General features: G+C 53.0%; 1 protein-coding gene across 1 annotated transcript; it reads left to right on the top strand.

Moving 5' to 3' along the window:
• Nucleotides 1–11,382: 11,382 nt before the first annotated feature.
• NEUROG1 (neurogenin 1) lies at nucleotides 11,383–12,169 on the top strand. Its single transcript, XM_069592887.1, has one exon. The coding sequence runs from the start codon at nucleotides 11,383–11,385 to the stop codon at nucleotides 12,121–12,123; it is 741 nt and encodes a 246-aa protein (XP_069448988.1). The 3' UTR covers nucleotides 12,124–12,169.
• Nucleotides 12,170–13,560: the final 1,391 nt, after the last annotated feature.

The following is a 13,560-nucleotide window of genomic DNA, read 5'->3' as shown; positions in this document are numbered from 1 at the left end:
CCATGCCCGAGCCAGAGGTGCAATGAGGAGTAACCCCTGCTTTCTCCTTCAGGAACAGGCACAGTAGGAGCTGGTTTTCACACTTTTCCAGCTTGTCTTTCTCACTTTGGTTTGTATCTACCCACAACTGGTCCCCGTTTCTTACTATTTCTGTCTCAGAGATACTCTTTGAAGTTTCATCCTCCCGATTAGCATCAGTTAGAGCACTTAGCCTAGTGAAATCTAAGCATTGTTATTAAGTGAGGATTCCATCCGGAATGGCCCCTCCACCATCCTCACCAGGAAGCATGAAGATAAGGAATGAGGCAATGACCCCCCCCCGCCCATTCAAACTATCCAGATCCTCCACCTTTTTTTCCAACACACACTGCTAACCGGTCTTGAGATACTACAGTGCTGCACCCACTCAGGAGTCTCATGGGGTCAGGCAGCCCTGGGCTCACTGGGACAGGGACCCGATCCTCCAGGCTGTCAGAGCACTGTCCTTCCGGAAAGTTGGTGTAGGCAGTGGCCCCCCTCCCGCCGCCCCCACCCCCACTTCAGATGCAAAGTGCACATATGGCTCATCTCCATCTTTGGGGGAGGTTCTGTCTAAAGTCCTCCCAAAGATTCAGATTGTATGACAAATCACGTTCTAGACTATCGCAGCGAGAAAGGGCAGGGGCATTTGCATCATTACCCCCAGACAACAGCTTCATTAGACTGAAAGAGAGGTTTGCAGCCGCGCGAGCTCCGCCACTGACCTGGGCCTCTCACTTCCCCATTGTCTGTGGGCTCCAAGGCGCTCCCTCCAAACCATATGGTCCATTTGGGCACCTCACACTTTCTTCCGGGAAAAGCAGGCGCGTTGGGAAGTGCTTGGGGCAAGCCAGAGGCCTGCCTACACCATCTCAGGTGTGATCCTGTCCCAAAGCGGGGTCGACCTGGGCAAAAAAATAAAGAAACCACCAGAGATCAGAGGAGGCTGAGCTCTGAAAAACCATGTGTGGGACTGGGAGGGAAGGAATGAAGCTCCTCAGTCGGAGGGCAAAGAAGATGAGCACCTTGGCACCTGGCTCCTCAGGGAGAAGGCAGCCAGTTGTCCACATGTTGTCTGGCAGCACCTCTGATGCCAAGTCTGACAGCATCTTGGTGGGGAGCACATGGGGGCAGCAGTGTCTTCACCGTGGCCCCTTTTCAGTCCCCAACCTACCCCCCCCCCCCAGGTATCTGGACACTCCTCAAGGGCCCCAGACTCCAGACACTTCTTTGAATATGACAAGCAGCCCTCCAACCTGGCAGGCTGGTGTCTGAGGCAGCCATTCCCTCTCCAGTCCCTGAGACCCTGAACACACAAAAACCAGGCTGTGCCTCTCTAGAGGATACCTTTGGATCTGGCTTTGAGTAGGCTGAGAGTCAGGGCCAAGTGCGTGAGCCCACTCCAATCATGTCTCTTTTTCAAAATCCAATTTCTTCCAAACTCCACTTTGCTCCAAGTCTTTTCAAGATTCCAAACAGATGGAATGACCCCAGAGGCTGGTACAGCCACATGGATCTGGTTCCCCAAGAGGAGAGGGGGCCCAGAAACCCTGCCCAGAGGAAGCTTCCTGGCTAGTGCCTGGTGCTCAGAGCCAATGGGCTGAGGTGGGTCTTGCCTGATGTTTAAGCATCCTAAATCGTTTCAGTCGTGCCCAACTCATTGTGATCCTATGGACTGTGGCCCACCAGGCTCCTCTGTCCATGGGATTCTCCTGGCAAGAATACTGGAGTGGGCTGCCATGCCCTCCGCCAGGGGATCTTCCCGACCCAGGGATCGAACCTGTGCCTCCTACATCTCCTGCATTGGCAGGCGAGTTCTTCACCGCTAGCGCCACCTGGGAAGCCCTTCTTTAAGCGTAGGGGAAGAAAACAAACTCTCGTGGCATAGCACTTCCACACCGCTAACCGGGCGGATTAGGGTCAGGATTAACATTTTAAACTCGACTAGACTTTCTGACTCAAAGATCTCTGGGCGCTAATCGCATTACTATCCCTGGGATTATTGCTTTACCCGCTGCCAAACAGATTCTAAAATCAAATTGCTGAAAGTTCCCTCCTGTTTTCTCTCGGCCCCTTTCCGGGGAGTGGGGGTTGTGGCTTGTTGAGGAGACACTTTTTAAAGTGGAATCTCACTGACCATTTCTTTTCTTCCCCGCACCAGGCAGCGGGAAGAAGACGGGCGACACGGTTCCTTTATTCCCGCCCACGCCTGCTCCTAATTCCTGGTAATTTATCCCATATTAAAACTTCTTTAAGTAAGAATGGACAAGCATCAGCACCTGCTATGCAAATGCGGCCAAATCCAGCCCGGGCCGGGGGCGTGCGCGCCCGCCCGACCGCGAGCGGCCATTCAGCGCTCCCAAGGCGCCGGCGCGCCCTTCATATGGAAACGGGGCCGCGGGCCTGACAGATTGCGACGCGTTCTCGGGCCGGGGGCGGGGGCCGGCTGGGCGGGAGTGGGGGTCGAGTGACAGAAGGCCCTCCCGCCCGGAAGACGGAGAGCTGGAGCTCTCCCGCGGCTTTTCTTCGCCTGTATTTTTTTTTATCGGACCCGTCTTTTATCATTTGTCTTCTTGTCCGCTCTGTTTTACTGCCAACACCTATATTCCCCGACTTCGTCCTTATTTTCCAGAACAGCATCTGAAGGGTCCTAAGTGGACCGCGGGGCCCCGCGGCTGCGCAGGCGCGGTGGTGGCGGAGGAACGGCCCAGACCTGGCCGGGGTCTCCGGAGGGGCCTGAGGAGGGGACAGGTGGTCGTCTTGGGGCCGCGAGCCAGCCCCGGGGCGAGGCGCGGGGCTTGGCGCGGCGCAGCGGGCCTGCCGGATGACAAGGATTAGTTGGGTGGGGACCTTTGAAGACACGTCTCTCCTCACGTGGCCGGCAGCCGCGGCGCAGTCGCCTCTCGTGCGGCCCTAATCCCCTCACGCGGCTCTGGAGGCAAAGCGGGCCTGGCGGGAAGCCGGAAGCTGGCCGCCCTGGAGCCTCCCGCGCGAGCAGCCGCGCGCACGCGCCCAGTCTCCGCGCGCCCCCGCACAGCCCTGCACCTCAGCCCCACACCGTGGGAGGACGCGGCGACAGAGTCCCTGGCGCGGAGAAAACCCGCTTCTGCCAGCCACGCAATCTTTATTTGTGGCTCTGTGAAAGAAATCGAGGAAGGCCAGCCGTCCGGGGCGGGAGCAGACCCGCGGCGGCGGCGGCGGCGGCGGGGATGGGGGCGCAGGGCAGGGCCGGCGTCCCAAAGAGATGCAAAGCGATCGATACATTGTTCAGCCGCCGCCCGCTCGCTCAGGCCCTTGGGGGCATAGAAAATGAGGCACTTTCTTCCCCCCTTTAACTCGAGGGGAGTACCAATAATTCATGTATGTTATAATTCTTCATTGCCCCTAGGTAGTCTGGGAAAACTGGAAGAAAAGAGAATGCCAGAAAGTTATGGTAAAACTTAAGATGCTGCCGAAGTCGCTTTCTTTGCCCCTGCTGCGAGTGTTTGAATAAGAAGAATGCTCCTGGACTGTAACAAGCAAAGAGAATGAAGAAGACAAAAGATTTCCAGAAAAAGGTTTAGCTAGAAGACAAGGCAAGTGAAACTGAAAGGAGAGAAAAAGCATTTACAATGGAACAATAAGTGTACTAATCGCTTTGATATATTATACAAGCCCAAAGACCCAAAACATTGTGTAATTATTTATAAATGACTTCTCCACTCCTGTGTATAATGCAGAGGAAAGAATAAAACTGCAGGCTACTCTCGAAACTATTTCTAAATAGACCTGGTTCAAAAGAAGGCAGAAGTGTTTGAAATAAAATAATTAATGGTGGATTTTATGGTTGTCTCATTAAAACATTTTAATTACTACAAACAAAATACATTTGTGTTCGAACCCAACATGAGTTTATGTTAGCCAAGTACTTAAGTAGAGAAAAGCAGAAAGGAAACACTTCAGCTATTTCTCCATTCTCTGTTTATTTCTGAATTCCCTCCCTAGCTCAATAGTTAAATTCCATTAGGGTGAATTTCACTGCGACCTCTTTTGTACACACCAAAGAAAATACACTCACACATCACAGTTTTCCCACTCTTGACTCACAAGCATCTTGTGAGATTTTTGTAATCTCAACTGAAGACGTTCTTAAGAATTCAAAAACATGAAGTGGAAGAAAATGAAACTGCTTAGTGAAATTAACTCTGGCTTCAACAATATCCTGTGGCAGGTGCAGCCTGGATTTGGGGAGCTAAATCTAGTGACACAACAGCAGGGGCTATGGTGTGTGTGTGTGTGTGTGTGTGTGTGTGTGTGTGTGCCCAGAAGATGTGACTTCAAAAAATCTACAAAAGCAAAACTCAGAGGCTTTGAAGGAGGTTCTGGGTTGACTGGTAGCCTCAAGCAGCTGATGTGAAAATGATTGCAGGCCTCACAGCTGAGGAGGGGTTGGGGGTGAGCACCTTCTGCCTGCCTGCTCCCTCTTCATTTAAGGGCCTCCACCCTTGTGGGCCCTCCGTGCATAAGTGTGCACACCCCCTTTGCCTCCCCCACTCCACTCTGGGCACAAAAAGGACATTGTTCACCCAAGACTGGCCCAAACTAGGAAAAAAAATGCATTTCAAACCTGGGGCCACCCCAAGCACATATTGTCCCCCTGCCCCACACATACAGGCTTGAGAACTAACTTCTTAAAATTTGAAAAATTCTTACGGAAAGAAGTTACGTGGCTCCAGAGTTTGCCAGAGTGTCTGGAGGGCATTTCTTCCCCAAGACCAGAAGAGAGTAGATTTGTACCAGGACTTTTCTTGGAGGCAGACTGTACACAACCAAACACATTGGCACACAATGCCAAAGAATATTCAAGCAGACATCTTTGAGGTGGGAAATGCATACAGCCGGCACTGTATTTAGCAGGGCAGGGGCCGAGGAGGCCTCCACAGATTTCTGGAAACCATGGATAATTTGCCATTTTCCTTGCTCTGTCACTGAAAGACCCCTCTGTTTCCCCCTCCTGCCTCGTTTCCCCCTCCCTTTTGCCCCCCTCTTCCACAACTGTCATGGGTCATCAGTAAAGAAAATAGGGAATTGTTTCTCCTTTCCATTCCCCCAGCCCCACCCTGCTTCTCTCAGATAGAAACGCATATCTGCGGGTGTATTTAACCGACTGAAAGGAACACTGCGCACCTCTGGGGCCCACATCATCCTTCATCCGTCCTCTTGAGTAGCTGCACTTTCTCATCCTTTTTTCTAAAAAGATTACCACGTTTTCTTTCCAAAATGCCACCCACGAAACCAATGCTATTCCCCGCCCCCCGCCCTCAGGTAGCTCCACAAAGAAGAGGATGATGAAAATTGAGCAATTTTGTTCAGAAAGGGTGGCCCTCTTCCACTTTTCTTTGCGCAAGACTTGCCATCCAGGCCATGCCTGCAGACATCAGCATTGACCAGCGGCCTTAGAAAATCAGTGCTGTGCACAGCCCCTCACCCAAACCTGGAGGGAAAAGTGGCTTACTTAGGTGCCAGCACCATTGGCCTCTCCTAACATAACTGCCCCTGAGAGCTCAGGTGAACTGTGAGAAAAGAATTCTGCCTGTAACCTCACAACATTCAGTTCCAAGTAAGTGTCAGGATGGGGAATGATAAATCTCAGTGAAAACAACTTAGAGGAAAAATGTGAAATGGGATGATGCCCTTCCCTGCTCCAACACATGCAGGGCACCACCCCAGCACTTGTAGTTATAGGACACTAACCCCTCAGTCTCATTCCTATCACAGCATCTCTAAAAGACAGTTTGCTCAACCTCAGCTCTCGTGTTTAGGACACCTGAAAGGGAGGATGGCAAGCGGAACATCTGGCTCAGCCTCCTAATCTCAAAAGTGCTTGAAGGCTGTGGGTACTCATTGCAGTCAAAGTCGACACACGGTCACTGAGACACTGACAGCAACTGGAGGAAGAAGGTGCCAACCACAAATTTAAATCCAATCCATTCCTGAATCTTCATCCCTATGTTGTGTGCTATGCTTAATTGCTCGACCCCATAGACTGTACCCTGCCAGGCTCCTCTGTCCATGGGGATTCTCTAGGCATGAATGGCTTGCCTAGAGAGTGGCTTGCCATGCACGCCTCTAGTGAATCTTCCAAACCCAGGGATCGAACCCGGGTTTCCCGCATTGTAGGCGGATTCTTTACTACCTGAGCCACCAGGCACTATAATTTTATGTTCATTTAAAATCCAGGAACTGGTCTTGGGAACAGTACAGACTCCTTTGTATTTTTATGTACTGATCACACTAATCTATTAGATATAAACATTTATAATTTGCCACTATTTTTCTCCTGTTTTTCCCTTTCTTCACATACGCGCGCACACACACACACGTATTAGTGTGTGAAAGTGAAGGTGTTTGTTAGTTGCTTGGTCGTGTCAGACTCTTTTGCGACCCCATGGACTGTAGCCATCTAGGCTCCTCTGTCTATGGGATTCTCCAGGCAAGCATACTGGAGTGGGTAGCCATTCCCTTTTCCAGGGGATCTTCCTGACCCAGAGACTGAACCCAGGTCTCCCGTGTTGCAGGCAGATTCTTTACTGTCAGAGCCACCAGGGAAGTCCCACATAAGTGTGTGTACTCAGAATCTCAAAAATTCTGGAAGCATCACATGACTTGCTCAACCCTGAGAACCTCTGTCTCCTCTCTCTCCAGAAAGCTGGTTCCTTCATCAGTGTGTTGATATCAGAAGGGTCCTCTCAAGAAGAAACTGAAATCATCTCCCCTCTGGTTCCACAGTGGTCTCGAGTCAGACTTCAGAACTGCCTTGAACAGGTATGCACCTTCTGCTGTACACCTGCACGTCTTTTCAGGGTCCTCCTCTCCCCCTATGCCCCAGTGGTCAGACAGGCCAAGCCACAGGAGGAGCCCCAGTCTTGGCATCACTTGGATTCCTCTGAGGTGTCACGGGAACACCCCCAATCTGCCTCAAGGGCTTAGGCAAGCACAGGCTAGATGGACAGATGCTAAAGCAAGATATCTGTTCCAATACGAGGGGCAAACAGAGGCTTAAGGTAGAAGTCAACAATGACTTCAGCATGTGATCCAGATTTCCAGAGATTATGATTCTGGGCCTCTGGGGTGGGCCCCTGTCTTTATTACCACCTCATGTGACCACAATGTGAGAAACTCTGGCTTAGTCCCTTGGAACATCTGTACCCTCTACACACATTGGCAGCTGAATGGCTCACACATCAGGCAGCCAGAAAGGCCTGGCTCAACCCTCACCACCTCAGTGCCTGCTTTGGTTGGTTTTATTACATGCCCACATCACATTCTATTGTGCTCTGGGAATGAGGGCTTCCACAGATGTGCTCTGTACTAGGCTCCAAGGTATTATGGGGGTGGGAGAAATGTTCATCACTTCCAGCAAGGATATATATATATGTCTTCCTATTGGGGCCCAGCTGTTTTGTCCTCAAGCACAAAGCCCTGAGCCTCACAGAGAACAGGTCTGAGCCTAAGCAACCATCTCATTCTCCCCTTCCCTGGGTTCAGCTCTATCCTCAGTGACTCACTTGTAGGAAGGGCCCCCAAGCCTCAGATGCACTTATTCAAAACATAAGGGACAGGCACTAATGTCCAGGGAGGAGCGTCGGGCAAGGCTCAGATGCCTGTCTGGTCAGCTCCGTAAGGCTCCAGCGGAGGTGGGGGGACAAAGGCGGGAGAGAGCACAGCACCACTGCTGGCTCATGAGGTGCCTTTGTGCACTTGTGAAAAGCATACTTCCTGGGCAGATGCAGCCCCACACCAGGGTGCATGGCTTAGCAGGTGCTGGGGAAGCTAGATGGTAGCCCTGACTTGCCTTGGATGCCCTTGTGCAGTAAACCACTGGAACAACTGTGACAACCCTGCTTGGAGAGAAGCAGCAGGAAAGAAGACAGAAAGGGAGAAGAAAGGTCGCCAATGCCATTCAAGGCCCATGGCAACTGCCCCCTATCCTAATCCACTAGGCCCCCAAAGAAGCCCCACTCAGAGCAGCTGCCACAGCCATCCTTACCCCTCCTTTCTACCTAGATTGCTCACATCCCATCTACCCTTCAAGGCTTTCTCAAGTCCCTCTCTGCCAGGAAGCCTTCCCTGACCACCCCCTTCCCTTCTTCAGATCTGTTCCCCTGGTGGGCTTCCATACTTCTCTCACTCAGTGGCAGGTCACCTTTCTGTGGCCATGTCTCCTCTGCCCCAAGACTACACTCTGCCAGATTTTCCATAGAGCACCTGGCACCATGCAGGCAGCATAGTAGGTGCTTATTGAGTATTTACTGATTAATTGCAGTGGGAAAACATGGAATGGGGACTGAAAAGACCTGAGTTTGGTCCGAACTTGACCAGATTCCCTGGGATCCATGGAGATAAGACCTCCCCATCTGCTGCCCAGTTTCCCACGTGCACAGTACAGCAGATCGATGAATAAACTCCAAGGTTTCTGCCAACGCTGAACCCTAGGCTTATGAGACTCAGAGCCCTGGCCCCCCATCAGCCAGGTTTTCCTCCCGCTCACCCCAGAGTCTAGCACAGTGCTTGGCCCAGAATAGGCAAGCAATATGGTAAATGGGTTGCCTCAGTCTCTACATTTTGGCAACTTTAGCATTTAACTTGGTGCTTTATTTAGCAAACCACAGACATCACACTTGACCAATTCAAGCAAAAGAGCCCTACTGTGAAAAGGTCTACAATGAGGTTTCTCAGGCCATCAATGGGAAGGCTGGAGAACCAGGCTTGGAAAATGGGGGTGGGGTGAAAGGTGCAGAACCACAGCTAAAAAGGTTCAGGGGCAAGCTAGGTCAGAACACCCACGGGCTCCTGGCCATCTCTGCCACCACTGGCCACTGCTCTTCCAAGCTGCTGCGACAACACAGCTGTACTCTGAACTGTCACCAGCTCAGAGCCTAAGTTCCAAGTGGGGCATGCAATTAGCCGTTGAGTCACATGAAATAAGCCTCCAGGATAAGCAGGTGAGTGAGCCTTGAACACTGGCTCAGTGGGTGCATGTGTGCTCAGTCGTGTCCAACCTTTGCGACCCCACAGAGGACCCCGCCAGGCTGCTCTGTCCATGGGATTTCCCAGGCAAGAATACTGGAGCCGGTTGTCATGTCCCCCTCCAGGGGATCTTCCTAAGCCAGGGATTGAACCTGTGTCTCCTGCATTGGCAGGTGGATTCTTTATCCCTGAGGCACCCGAGAAGCCACCAATGCACATTAAGTCACATGGTCCCACCCTAATTGCCAGGAAGAGAGGTGCTCATGCATTCAAATTCCTCAATAGGAAGGATCTTCAGGTGCAAGGCAGTCAAGAAATGCCAAAGGCCACTCTGATTATTCTGTCCCATTAACCAAACAGATTCTCTCTTCTAGGAATTTGAAAGAGAAACTGTAGTATGTTGAATAGTGGCTCTCCAAAAGATTGAGGGCAGGAGGAGAAGGAGGCAACAGAGCATGAGATGATTGGATGGCCTCACCGACTCAATGGACATGAGTTTGAACAAATTCTGGGAGATACTGAAGAACAGGGAAGCCTGGTGTGCTGCAGTCCATGGGGTCACAAAGGGTCGGATACGACTTAGCAACTGAACAACAAAAGATATGTCAGCCTAGAACCTAAGAATGTGAACCTATTTGGAATAAAGGTCTTTGCAGCTGGAATTAAGGTAAAGATTTCAAGGTGAAATCATCCTGGATAGAGATGTAACCTTAGATAGAAAACACAGAAAGATAGACAAAATGCATAATCTGAAGTGGTGCAAACAGAAGCCAAGAAATGCCAAGGGTTGCCAGGAGTCATCCAAAGCTCTGAATGATTCTCCCTCAGGGCCGCAAAACAAGGCAACCCAGCTGATGCCTTAATTTCAGACTTCCGGCCCCCTAAGCTGTGAGAGAATAAACCTCCGTTGTTCTAAAAGCCCCTAGTCTCAAGGAAATAATTACAGCAGTCTCAAGGAAATAATACAGGGGCCTAGAGGTGTCATCAGGATGGTGCTGGAGCCCTGTGGAAGCCTCCCTGACTGGGAATCTGAGGGAGCCTCAGAGGCTGCAAACACCCTTCCAGAAGAGACAGCACAAAGAGGGGTGAAGGTGGGAGGTCTGGGAGGCAGCGAGGGCTCCTTGGAGGCAAGGGGATCCGCATGTGTCTTACTCTGAGTCTTCAGGCAGTGTTGGGGAGGTGGTGTGGAGGGTAGTTGGGGATTGCGAGGACAGGGAAGGGGGGCAGGTCAGCCAAGATGCCACCCAACTTGGGAAAACCATCCATTCCTTTACTTTCCTCATTGCTCCCCCACGAGCGCGCCCCATACTGCCCTGGGTGAAGGTCAATAGAGTCATTCCCCTGTTCACCAACCTGGACAGTGCAGAGGTGCCTATCTCTGCCCTCTGCCCTTTGAGCCACACTCAAGCACTCTCTGGTTTTCTTAAATAGGGTTTTGCCTGGGTTCCTAGGGCGCCTGTATTTCGAAACCATTCTTCAGGCGCCGCTGGGTTACAAAAGCGCCCTGCCAAGTGTTCCAAGAACATCATCTCACATCATCCTTCATGGAGTAGGCTCGTGCCCCATTTTACAGATGGGGAAAGTTAAGCTAAATCACTAGCCCGAAGTCAGTCACTCAGTAGCCTGAAAGGGAGCGAACGCAGGGTCCCAGCTGGCTCCAGGTTTCTGCAACTCGCGCGCCGCCCACACTTTCCGGCCAGCGCCCCACGTCCCCATCCCACCCCAGAGAGAGGCGCCCGGCCAGCCCCTGGAGGAGCGTGCCTCGGCTGCTAATCGTCCGCCGCCCCCGCCTCCGTTTCACTGCCCGGAGCCGCCCAGGCCGGCTTAGCCCGGAGACAGCTACGGGGCCGCACCGCGCAGCCGATTGGCCCGCGGTAATTACGGGCACGCTCCGGGAGGGGGGAGGGGCGGGGTGGCCCCCCGCGAGCATAAATTATGCAAATACCCGGGCGCCGCACGGGGCTGACCTGCCGCCAAGCTCCATTCAAGGGGGCTGCCTCGGGGGCGGAGGTGGCTAGGGACGGGGGGGGGGGGGGGGCGCCCATTGTTGCGCCGAGTACTTAAGGGGTCCTGAGGCCAGTCGTGTGCCACACTCGGTACTCACACCAGCTGATCTGATCGCCGGCGAGATCACTCGGGAGACAGGCAGGAGCGTGGCCCCTGCAGGCGAGGCGAGGAGTTGAGGCCAAGTTTCCGGTGCGCCCTGAGCCCTTCCAGCCCTTGGCTCCCGCAGCCAGCACAGAGTAGACCCGGGCCGTTCCGAACGTAAGTGCGTCCCGGCGGCCTTGCCCTTAGCCCGGACTCCTGCCCTCTAAGCGCCCTCTTAACTGTGCATCGGTCCTGCACAACGCCACGATGCCAGCCACTCTAGAGACCTGCCTCTCGGACCTCGACTGCGCTAGCAGCAGCAGCAGCAGCACTAGCGACCTGTCCGGCTTCCTCACCGACGAGGAGGACTGTGCCAGGCTCCAACAGCCCGCGTCTGCCTCGGGGCCGCCCGTGACGGCCCGCAGGGGCGCATCTGGGATTCCCGGGGCGCCGGACACTCCTCGCGCGCCGGACGATGAGCAGGAGCGGCGGCGGCGCAGGGGCCGCGCACGGGTGCGCTCCGAGGCGCTGCTGCACTCGCTGCGCAGGAGCCGACGCGTCAAGGCCAACGACCGCGAGCGAAACCGCATGCACAACTTGAACGCGGCGCTGGATGCGCTGCGCAGCGTGCTGCCCTCCTTCCCCGACGACACCAAGCTCACCAAGATTGAGACGCTGCGCTTCGCCTACAACTACATCTGGGCTCTGGCGGAGACTCTGCGCCTGGCGGACCAGGGGCTGCCCGGGGGCGGTGCCCGCGAGCGCCTCCTGCCGTCACAGTGCGCACCCTGCCTCCCCGGGCCCCCGAGTCCCGCCAGCGACGCGGAGTCCTGGGCCTCCGGTGCCGCTGCCTCCCCCTGCGCCGCTGCCGCTTCGCCACTCTCTGACCCCAGTAGCCCCGTCGCATCCGAAGACTTCACCTATGGCCCCGGCGACCCTCTTTTCTCCTTCCCCGGCCTGCCCAAAGACTTGCTCCACACGACGCCCAGTTTCATCCCTTACCACTAGGGTCCCTTTTGAATACCGTTACCTTCCCCCCTCCCCCAGGAGACGGACAGTAGATGGGGGCCCAGCTGCGGCCTCCGGCCGCCCAGTCCAGGCAGACCGAGGAAACGCGAGCTTTAAATGGGTAGGGGATACCTGAGCCGCTTGTTAGGTCGCTGCACCCTCGCAGCGGCTGCCCCTTGGTCTGTTTCTCCAGCCCTCAGCCCCAGGGCCTCTCCCGCCCGCCCCTAGACGGCCTTTCCTTTTGCACTTTCTGTACTCCACAAAACGTCCTTTGTGGCTGGCTCAGAGCTGACCCCAGCCACCTCTTCAGTGTGATTTAGAAAAGGGACACATCAGTCCCTGAAGACGAGGTGAAAAGTCAATTTTACAATTTGTAGAACTCTAATGAAGAAAAACGAGCATGAAAATTCGGTTTGAGCCGGCTGACAATACAATGAAAAGGCTTAAAAAGGAGAGACAAGGAGTAGGCTTCATGCATTATGGATCCCGACCCCCACCACTGCAGGCTTGCTCTAGGAAGAACCCGAGACTCTTGCGTAGCTATTCAGGCACTGGGCTGGAGAGTACTTTAATTTATTCAAGATGCTTCATTCATATGAAAATGTATTTTTGTGCATAAAGAGTTTATTCTATTATTATGAGCTATCAAAGTTTACATTTTTGTACTGCAGATGTTTCATGTAAATAAAAGCTAAATAAAAAAGATAATAAGTCACCAAGTTTCTTGCCTGTGGTTGGTGTCTCTGGGGCTTTTCTTCCCTTCCCCTGGCTGCTCCACCACTAAAGTGAAACACTATCCCCACCCAACTTCGAAAGTCCAGTCCTTTTTCGAAACAATTAAAAATAAAATGCACCTGATTTCCACCAAAAAAAAATGGATAAAGTGAGACTAGGGCATTTGAGATCCATCATTTCCTTTCACTTTGTAAACACAAGGGAGATCTTTCAGGCTCCCCATAAGCCAATTAAGACTTTTTAGTGGAGAATTAGCCCCGGATATGCAGCTACCTGTAGAGGTAGGGCGGTGTGAGAGTCTTTCTTTTGAGGAGCTCCACATCAGCTGGCTCTGTGTTTCAAAGAAAGGGGATTAAAAAGATCAATACAGTGTGACCACTGGCTAGGAAGTCCCAGTGACAGGTGGGCTCAGGCTGGGCAAGCAGAAGGGTCCACTCTTATAACAGCCTATTTAGAGGGGGAAATTGATTTGTAAACAATGCCTCCAAATTGTTGTTCATTGAGGCTGGGATCACTCTGGCTGGGAGGTGTGGGATGAATTATGCTGGTGTGGTGTCCCTGGATGAGTGTGCAGCTGCCTACAATTGTGAGAGTATCTGCACCACACACACACACACACACACACACACACACACACAGTGCCCACCGTGTCCACAGAGGAGGGCATGCAGTGGACTCAGTCCTGGCTTGCTTGGCTAGCCA

Source organism: Ovis canadensis, chromosome 5 (assembly GCF_042477335.2).
Source record: "Ovis canadensis isolate MfBH-ARS-UI-01 breed Bighorn chromosome 5, ARS-UI_OviCan_v2, whole genome shotgun sequence".
Classification (NCBI taxonomy): Eukaryota; Metazoa; Chordata; class Mammalia; order Artiodactyla; family Bovidae; genus Ovis; species Ovis canadensis.
Note: the sequence above shows the minus strand (reverse complement) of the source record. Positions and strands in the feature narration are given on the sequence as shown.